Source organism: Coccidioides posadasii, chromosome 2 (genome assembly GCF_018416015.2).
Source record: "Coccidioides posadasii str. Silveira chromosome 2, complete sequence".
Taxonomy (NCBI): Eukaryota; Fungi; Ascomycota; class Eurotiomycetes; order Onygenales; family Onygenaceae; genus Coccidioides; species Coccidioides posadasii.
The window spans coordinates 6,264,679-6,278,433 of NC_089408.1; the positions used below are offsets into that span (position 1 = coordinate 6,264,679).

Below are 13,755 nucleotides of genomic sequence, written 5' to 3' on the forward strand. Positions count from 1 at the left end.
ATACAGTATATCTCCATCCTCCCGGCGCGGAAAAGAATAAAAAGGGTCCTCATCCTGTCGTTGCTCGGTATGCATGTACACGTCATGCTGACCTCTTTCGGGACCTCGTGGTATGCTTATGCTTTCTGACGGCCGAGAAGCAGATTTTCAGACGAGGGCGAAGAAATGAAAGCGGCCCCGAGTGGTCCTGATATGCCACAACAAACCAATTAGACAAGATACGATATCCGAAATTAACGACTGCCCTGACGCACATGTTTGATTTTCGTGCGTAAAAAGGCTATCAGAATGCAAATATACGTTCTTCAAAAAGACAAGAATGCAGAAAAGAAGGATATTCTAATTGCTTTAGATGAGATATCCGATAGCGCCTTCCAAGTCACCGTTGGCAGCATCAAGAGCTTGAATCGCTTGTTCTCGCGTGAATCCGATATCAGTGATTTTGGAAATCGATTCTGCCGGCCAGCGAGAGGGTGAATGGGGATTCCGACCTGGTGCTGTCGAAGACGACGGGGTCCCTACCGGGGCAGCTAGGTTCGCTCGCGCCGGTAAGGTCTGCGCATTCTGCGCCAAGGAGCCGGGATTTCCTGCCGGATGTGTCACAGCACCTGTTCGTCCGCCAATCAGTGCACCCCCTCTTCCGTGGATAAGAGGTTCGTTCGCGAATTCGTCTTGGTGTTTGGGTAGGTCTGCTTCGTGGAGGAAAGGCACGTTTCGGTCACGGATTCTGAGGACGTTGTCTTTCAGATCAATACATGCTTGATACCGCTTCAACATATCCAGGCCGAGGAGAAGATCGATGTGCTTTCCCTCCATGACTGTGAAGGAGCATGGGAGGAAGAGGTCGTCTATTTTAATATGTGCGAGATGCACACGCCCGAGGATACTAGCTGTGCCAACTCCTTTGGCGACTCCACTGTATCTTCGATCGACTAGGTGCATGATGTTGCACGCCGCCGCACACTCGGGAGACATAATCGTGACTTGGGCGCCAGAGTCCACGAACGCTTTGACCTTGTGACCGTTTACTTCTGCCGGAATGTAGAGCATGGTGACACGACCGAATACTGAGATCACAGATGGTCAGACTCGTTCAAGTCAAAAATAGTGGTAGTTTTCAAACCTTCAGGACTGAATTCCATTGCGTTGTGCAGGTTCTCTGAGACAGCATTCTGGCGGATAATGTCCTCGATCTCCCGTTGTGCATCAAGGTTGAACGGATCGGCATTCAACATGGCTATCTTTGCCTCTTTGGCAGCTTCTGCATCCGCTTCAGCACGCTGCTGGGCGGAAAGAACCTCTCTGAATAGACGAGAGTCCCGAGCCGCAGCCGCGAGCTGTGGATTTTGCATCCGGACAGTCTCATACACTCTCGGGTCACCCAACATGTGCAGCCGTAGTGTCTCGGGGTCTGGTAGCGCCTGTTGTCTTCGGGCTAATGATTCTTGCGTCGTGCGTGCGGAAGGGTTCGCCGATCCCTGGGACCCAGCGAGCTCTCGGCCTGGTACCCGAATGTGCATCCCGAGCATATCGCCCGGCACAATCCCAATCTGCGACAAAGTTTTCGAATCATCTGTCAGGAGTTGGTTATTATGGAAGAGGCTCTGGGCGGCCGGCGCAATGTTGATGTCGCTTTGAATTACAGCCTTGAGGTCGGCGAGGGTCATCTCCCCGCCGACATCGAGGGATATCAGATCATTGTCAACGACCACATTGGAGGCCACGACGGAGACGGAAATTCGCCTGTCAGGTTAAGGTTAGGTTAGCAAATAATATCAGGCGCAGTGTGTCAGGTTATGGAGACTCAAATACATTTCTGCTAGTAATCACTGTGTGTTCGGGTTATCGACCGTTCGTTGGAGTGACGTGGGGAACTATTTTAGACACGGCGGTTCGGCGATGACGTGAGAGGAGATGGCGGCTGGTCGACTAACTAGTTTCCTCCGTAGTTGGTTAGTTATCGATGCCCTCTGGTCGTCCTTTTTAAATCCTTATATTTGTTCAGCCTTGAGTTTGAGAATAGAGGTCACCAACTGTGTTTGTCGCAAGGGCCGATGAGAGGGTGTCCACGCAATTTGTGTTTGCCTGGGGCCTTGGGGAGCTTTTTGTATTCAGCTTGATGGGTCTGTGTCCGCACAAACGGCCGGCGGTCTGTTACCTAAGTCTCCCGTGTTCAACAGACCAGACGAGGATCTACCGAGAGAATCGAGTGGAATGATAAAGAAGGAAGATCAAGCCCCGTTTTATTGCCGCTCAACTGTCCGGACGCCTTTCTGTCCTCTCTGCTGCGGCGCACCTAAAGAAGAAGGGTTGACATTCAAACATGCAGACTGTCCGACTCTTGTTCTTTCGGCTCGTCACATCCCAATGCGTTTCCCGTGATTTCAAGCAGCTCATTCATCCCTGGTTCATAATGTTGAGCAGCCAATTGTTTTGGAGTTACGCTGGCTAAAACGCACAGGCAGGCGTTTGTGCGGACCAAAGTCGCACTGCCCCCGGTTCCGTTGGTGGCAGCTGGGCGATTTCGAGAGTATTGCAGCCCGTTTCCAACCCCAATAAAGGGGTCTTAGGCCTGCCTTAAACCGTATTTGGCGATATCGCGCTGCGGAGCGGCAGATTACCGGAACGCCCTGCTCTGGGGACATCGAAAATTGCACACGGGTTTGGACCTGATGCGCCTGCAAAAATTGCTCGAGGCTGCGCCTGAATCGGGAGGAATACACGTTTCGACTGGCCCGCGGGATCTCCTGTTTGCTGATGTATGTTAACGTATGCCTCGAAGCAACCACTTTGGCTTCAATCTCCTGGATAAAATGCACGCCGTCTGCATCTATTCCCACATGTTACACGCCCAATTCCTCACTACATAATAACTCGTCCTGGCCTGCTGCTTCTTCGCTACACTGGAGCCTGGAGCACGAAATGTCGGCTGCGAATAGCCGGAACGAGCGTTCTGCTGTGCACGCCGTGACGTGGTGATCTCTCCTCCCGCAGACGACCGGAAGGTTTCCAGAATGGGATGAATGTGTCGCAGGCTTATCAGCGGCAATCTCTTCTTTTCCAGACTTGCGTGCATCCCCTGTCTGTGCCGCCCGTTGCATTCCCGCTTCTCTCTTCTGCTTTTCGCTGCCTGTTACACAGGCCATTCTATAATCTTGGCGCAAATTCCTACTACCAGCCCTTTGAAAATGGGTAGCATTCATCTCGCAAGTCTCTTCCAAGCCAGTGACCTCAGTCCTAGTCATTTGAGAGCGGCGCGGAAACCTAAATCTCTTTATGCCTCTATCCTGAATAGGATATCAGAAGTGATGAACTTCCCATATTTCGTGTAACCAAGGTGATGCTGGGGGCTTGATCGGGGATATTTATACAGCTCATGCGATCGGCGTTTGCATTTTACAGCCCCCTTTGATAGCACAAATTCAAAGAGCTCAAGGACACCGAAATTGCTGTTGTCCAATGCGTAAAGACGTCCAAATTTATACCGGAAATTGATCAAACTCGACTGGGTAATAGAAGGCGGAAATTTTTGAGGTAGATATTATCGCTCAGTCAAGGCTTTATCGCTTCCCTAGACATCCTAACTGACTGAAACATGACACGGAGCTCCTTTCGATATACTGCATGATATGGGTGACTTCGGATATCTGCTCCGCGTCCTACAGTTCCCGCTTCAGTAGAATCTTACCACTGCTGGAGATGTGGGCCGTAGGAGTCGAAGCGTTTACATCGTACAAGCTAGTCCTTGAATGAATCTCAGTTAGCTCTCCGACGCTGCTTTGAGAGCAACCTGTGAATTGCCGGCCATGTGTCAGAAATACTTCGGATCTAAGCCTATGTATGTATGTATGTATGTATGTACAGAATAAAGTAGTTATAAAAAAGCCGACACGCCAAGACCGGCCTCTGAAAATCTTCACGATCTTCATCGGGCCTGTTGGCAACAAATACTGTGTGGCAACCGGCTGCATCTCGTGTTTCTCATTTAATACCCGGCATATGGTGGGATGACTCTAGGTGTCTGCCATAGAGTGTGCTCCGCCAGCAAAAGGCGAGGTGGTTAACTAGAGAGCACAGGGTACAACTAGACCAGTCAGTTGGTTACGTAGTTAGTTGGCTGGCTTGCGCACTAACCAGGGGAAGTGGCAGCGACGAAACCCCGCAGTCCAGAGACACAGGCCAGTTTCTCCCACGCCCAGCCAGCTGCCCAAGCTGGATCGAGCAGACGTGGTTGAACGCTACCCTACTCCCTATCAGAGAGCAGTCTCGTTCTCGTTCGACCGATTGTGTGCGCTGTTTGATCGAAGAACCTTCGCTTACACTACTGCGTCTCATTGGCCTCCGGACAAGCGCTCGCCGACGTCATCAGCAATCAATCCTCCGCACCGCACAGCCAACCAGCCGCACTAACGGGAGTTTGAAACCAAGAGCTACTGGCACTGCGCGACAAGAGTGGCTGGCAAGATGTATGTATATCACTGGACGTTCCTGAGCGTTGAATCGATCCCCCTTTGCCCTCTGTTTGACATACGTCTCGTTTCTTCACTTGCTAGTTACATGCTCCTTTTTTGGCCAAAAGGAACACCCCGCATCAGGTCGCGTCGCTGGCATGAGATCTGCTCCCTTGACTCTCTCGAGTCTTGCTAACATTCCCATTTTATATAGTCGTCGGATCTTCTCTTGCCCCGTGGCACCTTGTCTCCAATACTTTACCTTCTCGCTGAATAATTGAAAGTCCTTGGCTTCTGTCATCTCGAGTGTCGATCAACGAGGTCCTTTTCCATAGCGCAAACATGGCGACGGGCACCTCTCCTATGGCTGATGTTCATATTGAACCCGAAGTTGGATCTTCTCCTCCTCAAAGCCGTATAATTCCCAGTGCAAGCTCAACCTCTGTCTCAGTGCAGCCGATACCAATCCAGCAATCAAGGCTTGAGGAGCGTTCCGCCATTGCCCAGGCTGATGGACTCATGAATCATACCGCGGGTCATACTGATGGAGTATTTGAAGCTGATGACGATGACTTCGTGGCTGTAGACCATGACGACGTTGCGGATTCCACCTGGTATTTCCGTCAGCCGACTCTTCCAAAGCCAACGCAGCTCGATGAACTTCATCCGTTCGTGCAGATACTGTCGGTATCAAATGCAGATGAGTGCGTGCAAGTTGAATCGGCCTTTCCGGAAAATGAAAGGTGCTCGAGAGAGAAGGTAGGTAGCAGTACCTGATCCCGGATAGTTGGGTGCACGGCCCATTCTTAGGAGTTTATTCTTCTACGCCTAGCCTTTCCTGCTTCTTCTACCATGCTTTGACGCATTTTCTCCTTGCGGAGATCAGCAGTAGTTCGAAGGACCCATGGCCTCTCCGTCAGGGGTTTAGGTTGCCATTCGGCCCGAAGCAATGGCATTTGAACGATTTGATGTTGACAGCTCTAACAAATAATCAGATCCTTTATCGTCTCACTAAGTGTCCCGAACTCTCGCTTGGAGTCTTTTCGCGCCCGCGAATCGCGCCCCATCAGGAGAGTCCTAAAGCTACCCTCGTTGCCCATATTCTTGCTACAAGAACTCCGGCGCCGGCCGTAACTGACGCTTCGATGGAACTCCCAGAAAATTGGCGACATAGGTCATCGACTCTTCCCAATGCATCTGGCGTTGAGCCTTTGGGCCACCAAGATCAAGGATCAACAATCGCGATCCACTCACTTGCTGTGGTTCCAGAGCATCAGGGGAAAGGCCTCGGCAAAACATTGATGAAAGCATACATTCAGCGGATTAGGGATGCAAAAATTGCCGACCGAATCGCTCTACTCTCGCATGACCACTTAGTTCCCTTTTACACGAGCCTGGGCTTTAAGAACTGTGGACCGAGCGAGTGTACATTTGGAGGTGGTGGTTGGCACAGTTTGGTAGGTTGCGAATCATGAGTTCGCGCTGGGCTTCGTGGAATAGGTCTCGTTGCTGACCAGGCTTTGGAAATAGATTCTTGAGTTTTAACGTCTGCATGTGGAAAGCCCGAGGATTTTAATTGCTCATCTTAAGCTTTGCTGCGGTACGGCCCTTGCCAGTGGTTGTATCATCTGTACATACATACATACCCTTTCCTCGATTATCAACTTCAAAGTTTTAATGACGACAAAACGGTGTTGGGAGATGGGAGAAGGTGGAAGGGTAAATTTGGCGATAATGGTAACCATGAACTTAGCTTAACTATTACAGGTAGCTCTGCAACGGGTAAAAAGTTGTATTAATATAAGCAAATGAATCTCGAACCCCACCTGTTACTATTTCGAGTCTCCGAACGTGTTGCTGCCCTGATAATGCTACGGCGCGTGCATCGCGCATTGATGAAAACTAATTAAATAAGCTGGCTACGGAGGACGAGATACGCCCAGCTTGGCAGAAACATGACTAAGCTCTCCGTGTAAAGTTGCCTCTTGGCAAATCCTTATCTCGTGAAAAACTACTATATCGGGAGCTGCACCAAGACCACAACAAATTTATCAAATTTGCTGGCCGGAGGAGATCGAGCGCAGCCAGACATCGACTCGGCGGGAGAGACACAGAGAGAGCGTTCTTCGGCCATCATGAAGACGACGTGGAAGGATGTAAGTACCGACTCTGCTTACTTCGTTGTAGAGTCGTTTCGTCTAATGAGATTTACTTCTAGATCCAACCTGTGCCTACAAGCCAGGAGTTTCTCGACATCGTCCTTAGTAGAACACAGAGACGACTGCCGACGCAGATCAGGGCAGGGTTCAAGATTAGTCGTATTAGAGGTATGGTTGCTCTTTCGGATGATACCGGTGGTTTTGGAAGAAGAGGCTCTGGAAAAGGTTTTTGCATGCGCAATTGGTATAGCTGCTGATGTGATGGTTGAACGACAGCATTCTACACCCGAAAGGTTAAATATACCCAAGAGACATTTTGCGAGAAGTTCCAGGCTATTTTGGATGGATTTCCGAGGTTGCAGGATATTCACCCCTTCCGTAAGTGGTGGTCGAATCTTGATGCGAGGGTGTTTGCAAAAAGATGCCTTGACAATTTGCAGTTTCGCTGATTTGCACTTTGTTTGCGCACAGATAAGGATCTGTTGAACACTCTTTACGATGCGGATCATTTTAGAATTGCGCTCGGCCAGCTGTCGACGGCGAAGCGTTTGGTAGAAACTGTCTCTCGAGATTACGTCCGCCTCATCAAATATGCCCAGTCTTTGTTCCAGTGCAAGCAGCTGAAGCGAGCTGCCTTAGGCCGCATGGCCACCATCTGCAAGAGGTTGAAGGACCCACTGCTGTACTTGGAACAAGTGCGACAGCATCTTGGTCGTTTACCATCAATCGATCCCAATACCAGGACGCTTCTTATCTGCGGATATCCCAACGTCGGGAAGTCGAGTTTCCTGAAGAGCATCACAAGGGCGGACGTCGATGTACAGCCGTACGCCTTCACAACCAAGAGCTTGTTTGTCGGCCATTTTGATTATAAGTATCTTCGATTCCAGGCGATCGACACCCCCGGTATCTTAGATCACCCTCTCGAAGAAATGAATACCATCGAGATGCAGTCGATCACGGCCATTGCGCACTTGAGATCTGCGATCCTCTACTTTATGGATTTGTCCGAGCAGTGTGGATATTCGGTGTCTGACCAGATTAAGCTATTCAACAGCATTAAACCGTTGTTCTCGAATAAACTGGTTTTCATCGTCGTGAACAAGATCGATGTGATGCGGCCTGAGGATCTGGATCCGGCAACTAAGGAAGAGCTGGACAAGCTGCTGACGATCAGCGGTGTTGAGATGCTTCAGCTCTCATGCACTACTACAGAGGGTGTAACGGCAGTCAAAAACGCTGCGTGTGACAGGTTGATTGCTGAAAGGGTGGCGCAGAAGCTGAAGACGGGGACTAACGGCTCCGGTACACCAAGTGGGAGACTTGGTGATGTTCTGGCGCGCATTCACGTTGCTCAGCCTTTGGGCGGCGTTCGCGAGACATTTATCCCAGACGCTGTCCAGAACCTCAAGAAATACGATAAAAATGACCCAGAAAGACGGAAACTTGAACGGGATATCGAGGTTGAGAACGGTGGTGCTGGTGTGTATAACGTTGACTTGAAGAAGAATTACACACTTGCCGACAGCGACTGGAACCACGACAAGATTCCAGAAGTGTGGAACGGAAAGAACATCTATGACTTTGTGGACCCTGATATCGAAGAGAAACTCCGACAGCTGGAGGAAGAGGAGGAGAAATTGGAGGCAGAAGGATACTACGATTCAGATGAGAGTATCGAAGAGGCGGAGGATGCGGAGATCCGTATGAAGGCCGATCTAATCCGAGAGAAGAGAGTACTTTTGCGCAACGATGCCAAAATGCGAAAATCTCTCAAAAACCGTGCGCTCATCCCCCGAAGCGCCAAGGCCAAGAAGTTGTCCGAAATGGAAGCTCATCTCGATTCGATCGGCTACGACGCTACTGCATCATCCGCTCGTGCGCGGGAACAGCCTCGTGGTCGTACTACAACCCGCAGCGAGGCTGACTTCAATGAAGACGCGATGGACATCGATACAGCGGATGATCCTCGCCAGGCTGCCCTGCAAAGAGCAAAGAGTCGAGCCCGCAGCCAAGCGGCCACCAATCGTCTTGTGGATGGTGTCACTAGCACTACGGCTAGATCGAAGGCAGAGCGGTTAACGAAATTGGGCCAGAAGAAGATGAATCGGATGGCGAGACAAGGAGAAGCTGATCGTCATACTGTTGCTTCTCTGCCGAAACATTTGGTATGTTTTGTTCTCCTTTCATGAGTTGCTCTTTCTGGTGCTTCTACTAACTATATACTCCCTTTTTTGTGTAGTTTTCCGGTAAACGTACTGTCGGCAAAACGCAGCGACGTTAAGCTATTATTTCTTTTCCAGGTCAATGATGAAATGATACCGGCACTTTCCAAATGGTGGCGTTTGGTTGGCGTCTTTCTGATCTTTTTTGGGGCCATAAAGGATTGTATGCTTTTCTCTCATATGGGTTTTCAAAAGTTGATCTCAATGCAGCTCCCATATCCACATATTCTTTGGATTGGATTCTGCCAGTTTGCACATCTTAGTTACATAATAATTCGAATAGCTAAAATACAATATCATATCAAGCTATTCAAACGATACACGTGGAGCACCGGAAGTAAGATTTCGTAAGCTCAAAACGATGAAAACTGGATATTCTCTATTGGTAGGCTTGGGCTGGACTGTTGTTTGCTACATATAGGTTCTAATGAGCGTCTTTGACGAGCCTGCTGATATCTTTCTGCATCTGTTCTACTACAGACGCCATCAATTCTGGCTCCACGATGCTCTCTTGCCAACAGAACACGAGAACCAAGCGACCATCTCCGCCGCTGATAACAGAAAGATTCACCGCGCAAGCTGCCACGTTTGCACATTGGCTGAATACCATCTTGCCAATCCGAGGTCCATTCATCTCGCATACTTTATCGTCAGTCGATTTATTTTCGTCTAGTTTCAGACCTTGAGGTGATGAAGTAGGTCTAAAGCAGCCAAGGTTAGACACTTCAAAACTCGCATCCCTGTCCTTCCCGATCATACTGGTACATAAATCCCGGTGATAGTTGCTGACATATCTCAAAAGGGCGACCTGAGAATTTTTACCCCGGCGGCGGAGGAAGTGTTCGATGTTCTTCCTTGACCGTTGTACTTCGTTCCAGGGAAAGTCCGATCCTGATTGGGTGACGGCCGCGCGTGTATACATTTCTGAGAAATCCAGCACCCAGACACCCATCGAGTTGTCTGTGACAACATCTCTTGGGAGCCATCGCCTGGCGGATACGGCACCTGCGCAGTGCAGCTTTGTATATGCCCTTGGCAGGTAGGCGAATAAAGCACTCGCGAGAAGAGTCTGAAGCGCTGCAGTGATCGTTGTGCCGTGTTCTCGACAGAGCTGCTTCAGTATTGTGGTTGTCGACTCTGAAACGGTCATCATGCGCACTTTAGTCCTCAGCGGAAGTCTTATTTTCCCGCCTGTCCATAATCGAGGGTCACGCCTACACGGGAGTTTGGCGTCCAATCCTGCTTTTAGAAGGAAGGGAAGGGAGTACGGGAGCGGATGAAGTGATTCAAGGGCAGGAAGAAGTGGCATTTCGGGTGGCTTCACGACCAGTTCTGGATCCTTTGATCCCCAAGAGGGAGCATCTGCTAGTGCCCGGAGCAAGGTTGCATGAAAGGCCTTTCCAGATGACCCGTCTCCAATTCCATGATGATAGACGAACACAGCCACAAAGTGCCGTTCGTCATGATAATCAGCTAGGATATACAGCCTCCAGAACGGCAGTCCTGGTGTAAAAGGAGTGTCGTGCTGCGATTGTAAGAATTGTTCTAATTTATGATCCCACGACTCGACGGGAAACTCTCCATCCTGATTGTCACCATCTGGAGCGAAACTGCAGCCCCAATCGTCGAAGAAAATTGACTTGGCCAAATCGATTTCAGGCAGGCGGACGAAGTACGGTTTGCTGGTGTCCTCATCCACGGGAACTGCGGATAGCGCAGGGTGCTCGCTGATCAGTGTCCTGGACGCATGATAGATACAATCTTTCAGCGGGTATTCGGGGGACTGTGGAAGCGTATATGCCGCCGAAACAGAAACATTGTGATAGAACCCTAGGTGATGACGAGTCGTGGAATATTTCTCCAGTAGACCTGCGAGCAGTCAGCTTGTAATGTCAATTTTGTGGGATACCGAGGCCACTCGCCAACACGACGCAGCTTCTCAAGCTTATGCAATTGCACCGGGGGGTGTACAATGTCAGGCATTGTTGAAATGACTCTTCGCAATGAATGCGATTCAGCATACGGAGTAGTTAAGTGATCATCGCCAAGGCCTTACACGGGCAACAGCGGACGCAGCGAGAGCTAGGCCGGCATGCCGGATTACCCCGTTTTTCGATTAACGAATCCACATAACGGAAAACGCAGATTAATTCATGGAAGGTTTTTTTCAGGCGCCCGTCTCCGTGTTGTATCTCCTCTCCGTAACACTTTTACCATGGTCATCGTCGCTCCAGTCGGCGGCCTCCCTTCGACGCAGGCGGAAGAGCTAGCGCACCGCTTCCGGACGGAGAGATCACGAGAAAGGCTTTTCGTTTGTGCTGCATGCGGCTTGCCAAGTGCGCTAGTGCCGGTTAGGGTTAGGCGCATCGACGCCCCCGTCAGCTGGGTCCCATGTGATCTCATCCTCTCCCGTTCCACCGTCAACCTTGTAAGTTTCCCCAGTCGTCACCTCCACCAGCCAACGACGCCCGTCTATTGCCGACGTCAGGCCTCCACGAGTCTTCCTCATCCTGTCCGCTCTGTCCACTGAGGAACCTTTCTCTTCTCATTCTACGTCGAAGAACACTCATTGCAGGATGAAGGTCTCCAGCGCTGCCGCGTTTCTTACTCTCCTCTTCTCCCCGGTCGCTCTGGCGGCGCCTTCTCTTGCCCTGTGGAAAGACCAGTCACCTATCCAGATTGACGATGACCTCTCGGTTCCTGGAGAGAATCCCTTAAGCTTCTGCTCTTCCCCCGCAACTGATATCCTGACCATCGAGCGTGTGGACCTGTTCCCAAATCCTCCACTTCCGTAAGTTTCCCCAAGGCCTGACTGATCGTCGTTGCGTTTACTTCTGGATGGGCTAACCTGCCGGACATAGAGGCAAGACTCTCACCATCAAGGCTAGCGGTACCTTCTCCAAGCAGGTCGACAGGGGCGCAAAGGTCCTGCTCCAGGTGAAATACGGCCTTATCCGATTGATCAACCAGACCGCAGATCTGTGTGATCAAATTGAGAACGTTGATCTCCACTGCCCTCTCGAGAAAGGAAAGATGACCTTCACCAAAAACATCGATCTTCCAAAGGAAATTCCACCAGTATGTGCATCCCTGTTCTGTTTGCTGTGCCAAATGTGGGAATGCTGACGAGTATATTAGGGCACATACACCGTCAATGCTGATGTTCTCACGAAGGACGATGAGAAAGTTACTTGTCTCCATGCTGCTGTTACCTTTGAATTTGGACGCTAATTTGGGATTCGCCTCTGCTTCCCTTGCTCCGTCCGTCCTGCCTGCCTCGAGACCGGCTTCATCGCAGTCCCACAATCTCCACACGACCTATAATCCTCTTGTAACGCCTGCCGACTTCACTATACCACACTCTATCTCACTTACCGCTATGCCACCGGAAGACGCTTCTAGTTCCATGAATGATTAATGGCCAATGTGTTTTTTCACCATTCTACTCGGTATCTTCTGTACCCTCCAGAGTTTGTTTTCCCCCACATTTTTGCGTGATAATTAATGTATCGATGATACGCAGTGACGTGGCGCACTGGGTCTGTTTCTCGGTTCAATCATGATGATTTTAGCTTTCAGGTTCAAGCGATATTTTTTCACTGCAAGACAAGCGATTATGTTTCTACACCTGCGTCATTGGATCCAGAACTAATAGAAGCCATATGGTTTATGAGTGTCTCCCTAGAAATACTTATACGTCATCAACCTAAATCACAACAATGCAAATACATAATGTTGCAATATGTGTAGTGCATGCTTTCATGAGGGTATCCAATTGTAAATACACAGCGTGATTCCCAATTTCCTTAAAAAAAAAAAGGGGGGGAGCACAGATTATGGCCGTATCTCTCCCTGGACATTTGACGATTAGAAACTTCAGCCTCAAGAATCCAGCAGCGCCCATGTCAGCGTCAGTGGCGTAGCACCCAAGAGCACCGTGCTTCAACATCCCTGGGCCGTGACCTGTCGCAAATCGAATATCCGTGCTAATTTCGTAACATCATTAGAATATAACGGGTAATATTTACTCTCCAAACAATCTCCTCACGCGCCGGAGCACACTGTCCTTCTCAGGGTCATACGGATGGTCTTTGCTCGGGATTTCGAGTACCGCTGGGAATGCTTCCGTGAAGTTATCAACGCTGTTTCGTATCCGTTCCGCGATCTATACGTGGATTGTTGATGACCTTTAGTATATGTCGGAAAAGGGACGGGAACTCTTCTTTTCTCTCTTCAGCCCATGACATACATGCTGATTTATTAATAAGACACCAATGTCCTTTCGTTCCTGGGTGAAGTTGTGGAATGCTTTTTCAATGGCAGAGGTCTCGGTCTTCGAGTCTACGACGACGAAATTACGTTGGGAATCTGGAGGGTCGGTTACATGCTATTCAAAAGTCAGTCTTTTTTTGTTTTGCCTCTTTCTTACGGAGTTGAACGGGGATTTCAAGGACAGAAGCTAACATACACCGATGCCGGCGAGTAATAGACCCGTGACGGAGCTGCGATTCGATTGGCGCGGTAAGTATGTGATCTCGATTTTCAAGGTTTCGGAAGACTTAAACGTACTCTTCATCACCTATGACAGCGAGGAATTGGCGCTCCTGGAGAGGATCGGGTTAGCTAACATGCGTGTATTTTCCACAACGGCGGAAGTAAGGATGTATGGGTGTACCTTTGAGACACTGGGGCCTGAGGCCATGTTGGCAGGATGTAGGGTGAAAATTAACAGAAGCCTAGCGTAGAATGCCAGAAGACGTATAAAGCAAGGTAAATGAAATAGTGTTATTCGCAATAACTCGGACTCGGCTCCCGCGGCCACAAAGGAGCAAGCTGGTTCTCTAGGACGACCCGCGGTCGGTGCAGTTTCATGGTAGGCGGGCGCTGGCGGTCCGTGCATAGTTATCTGACTAAGCACGG

General features: G+C 49.8%; 7 protein-coding genes across 7 annotated transcripts; 3 read left to right on the plus strand and 4 right to left on the minus strand.

Annotated features, from left to right (window-relative positions):
• Positions 1-348: 348 nt before the first annotated feature.
• DDI1_1 (DNA damage-inducible protein 1) lies at positions 349-2,325 on the minus strand (the record flags this gene model as incomplete). Its single annotated transcript, XM_003065010.2, has 5 exons — positions 349-1,067; positions 1,124-1,743; positions 1,813-1,819; positions 2,159-2,193; positions 2,297-2,325. The coding sequence occupies 5 exons, from the start codon at positions 2,323-2,325 to the stop codon at positions 349-351; spliced, it is 1,410 nt and encodes a 469-aa protein (XP_003065056.2).
• Positions 2,326-2,843: 518 nt separating this feature from the next.
• On the minus strand, positions 2,844-3,245 carry DDI1_2 (DNA damage-inducible protein 1; the record flags this gene model as incomplete). The annotated part of the gene is made up of 1 exon (XM_066124500.1): positions 2,844-3,245. One exon carries the CDS (start codon positions 3,243-3,245, stop codon positions 2,844-2,846), a length of 402 nt encoding a protein of 133 aa, XP_065980581.1.
• Positions 3,246-4,584: 1,339 nt separating this feature from the next.
• Positions 4,585-6,251, plus strand: D8B26_004490 (uncharacterized protein). Its single transcript, XM_003065011.2, has 3 exons — positions 4,585-5,210; positions 5,447-5,908; positions 5,982-6,251. The coding sequence occupies exons 1-3, from the start codon at positions 4,794-4,796 to the stop codon at positions 5,994-5,996; spliced, it is 894 nt and encodes a 297-aa protein (XP_003065057.1). The 5' UTR covers positions 4,585-4,793; the 3' UTR covers positions 5,997-6,251.
• Positions 6,252-6,513: 262 nt separating this feature from the next.
• NOG1 (Nucleolar GTP-binding protein 1) lies at positions 6,514-9,091 on the plus strand. Its single transcript, XM_003065012.2, has 5 exons — positions 6,514-6,607; positions 6,670-6,778; positions 6,887-6,988; positions 7,082-8,778; positions 8,853-9,091. The coding sequence occupies exons 1-5, from the start codon at positions 6,587-6,589 to the stop codon at positions 8,892-8,894; spliced, it is 1,971 nt and encodes a 656-aa protein (XP_003065058.1). The 5' UTR covers positions 6,514-6,586; the 3' UTR covers positions 8,895-9,091.
• Positions 9,092-9,214: 123 nt separating this feature from the next.
• Positions 9,215-11,085, minus strand: D8B26_004492 (uncharacterized protein). The gene is made up of 2 exons (XM_066124501.1): positions 10,758-11,085; positions 9,215-10,704 (listed from the first exon to the last, which is right to left on the minus strand). Exons 1-2 carry the CDS (start codon positions 10,816-10,818, stop codon positions 9,260-9,262), a joined length of 1,506 nt encoding a protein of 501 aa, XP_065980582.1. The 5' UTR covers positions 10,819-11,085; the 3' UTR covers positions 9,215-9,259.
• A 216-nt stretch (positions 11,086-11,301) lies between these two features.
• NPC2 (Phosphatidylglycerol/phosphatidylinositol transfer protein) lies at positions 11,302-12,299 on the plus strand. Its single transcript, XM_003065014.2, has 3 exons — positions 11,302-11,626; positions 11,697-11,913; positions 11,974-12,299. Exons 1-3 carry the CDS (start codon positions 11,412-11,414, stop codon positions 12,064-12,066), a joined length of 525 nt encoding a protein of 174 aa, XP_003065060.1. The 5' UTR covers positions 11,302-11,411; the 3' UTR covers positions 12,067-12,299.
• Positions 12,300-12,637: 338 nt separating this feature from the next.
• VMA7 (H(+)-transporting V1 sector ATPase subunit F) lies at positions 12,638-13,654 on the minus strand. Its single transcript, XM_003065015.2, has 5 exons — positions 13,511-13,654; positions 13,405-13,439; positions 13,304-13,337; positions 13,085-13,222; positions 12,638-13,000 (listed from the first exon to the last, which is right to left on the minus strand). Exons 1-5 carry the CDS (start codon positions 13,535-13,537, stop codon positions 12,860-12,862), a joined length of 375 nt encoding a protein of 124 aa, XP_003065061.1. The 5' UTR covers positions 13,538-13,654; the 3' UTR covers positions 12,638-12,859.
• Between the last annotated feature and the right edge of the window lie 101 nt (positions 13,655-13,755).

What these genes read in the sequence shown, in the direction of transcription:
- VMA7 (XM_003065015.2), bottom strand. Translation starts at nt 13,537, where the DNA reads ATGGCCTCAGGCCCCAGTGTCTCAAAG. An exon ending in CAGGCCCCAGTGTCTCAAAG is followed by an intron (nt 13,440 to 13,510) that starts GTACACCCATAC and finishes GATCCTCTCCAG; the next exon opens with GAGCGCCAATTCCTCGCTGT. An exon ending in TCTTATTAATAAATCAGCAT is followed by an intron (nt 13,001 to 13,084) that starts GTATGTCATGGG and finishes ATCCACGTATAG; the next exon opens with ATCGCGGAACGGATACGAAA.
- D8B26_004492 (XM_066124501.1), bottom strand. Translation starts at nt 10,818, where the DNA reads ATGCCTGACATTGTACACCCCCCGGTGCAATTGCATAAGCTTGAGAAG. An exon ending in TGAGAAGCTGCGTCGTGTTG is followed by an intron (nt 10,705 to 10,757) that starts GCGAGTGGCCTC and finishes GACTGCTCGCAG; the next exon opens with GTCTACTGGAGAAATATTCC.
- NPC2 (XM_003065014.2), top strand. Translation starts at nt 11,412, where the DNA reads ATGAAGGTCTCCAGCGCTGCCGCGTTTCTTACTCTCCTCTTCTCCCCG. An exon ending in TTCCCAAATCCTCCACTTCC is followed by an intron (nt 11,627 to 11,696) that starts GTAAGTTTCCCC and finishes TGCCGGACATAG; the next exon opens with AGGCAAGACTCTCACCATCA. An exon ending in TTCCAAAGGAAATTCCACCA is followed by an intron (nt 11,914 to 11,973) that starts GTATGTGCATCC and finishes CGAGTATATTAG; the next exon opens with GGCACATACACCGTCAATGC.
- NOG1 (XM_003065012.2), top strand. Translation starts at nt 6,587, where the DNA reads ATGAAGACGACGTGGAAGGAT. An exon ending in CAAGATTAGTCGTATTAGAG is followed by an intron (nt 6,779 to 6,886) that starts GTATGGTTGCTC and finishes GTTGAACGACAG; the next exon opens with CATTCTACACCCGAAAGGTT. An exon ending in CTTCTCTGCCGAAACATTTG is followed by an intron (nt 8,779 to 8,852) that starts GTATGTTTTGTT and finishes TTTTTTGTGTAG; the next exon opens with TTTTCCGGTAAACGTACTGT.
- D8B26_004490 (XM_003065011.2), top strand. Translation starts at nt 4,794, where the DNA reads ATGGCGACGGGCACCTCTCCTATGGCTGATGTTCATATTGAACCCGAA. An exon ending in AAAGGTGCTCGAGAGAGAAG is followed by an intron (nt 5,211 to 5,446) that starts GTAGGTAGCAGT and finishes ACAAATAATCAG; the next exon opens with ATCCTTTATCGTCTCACTAA.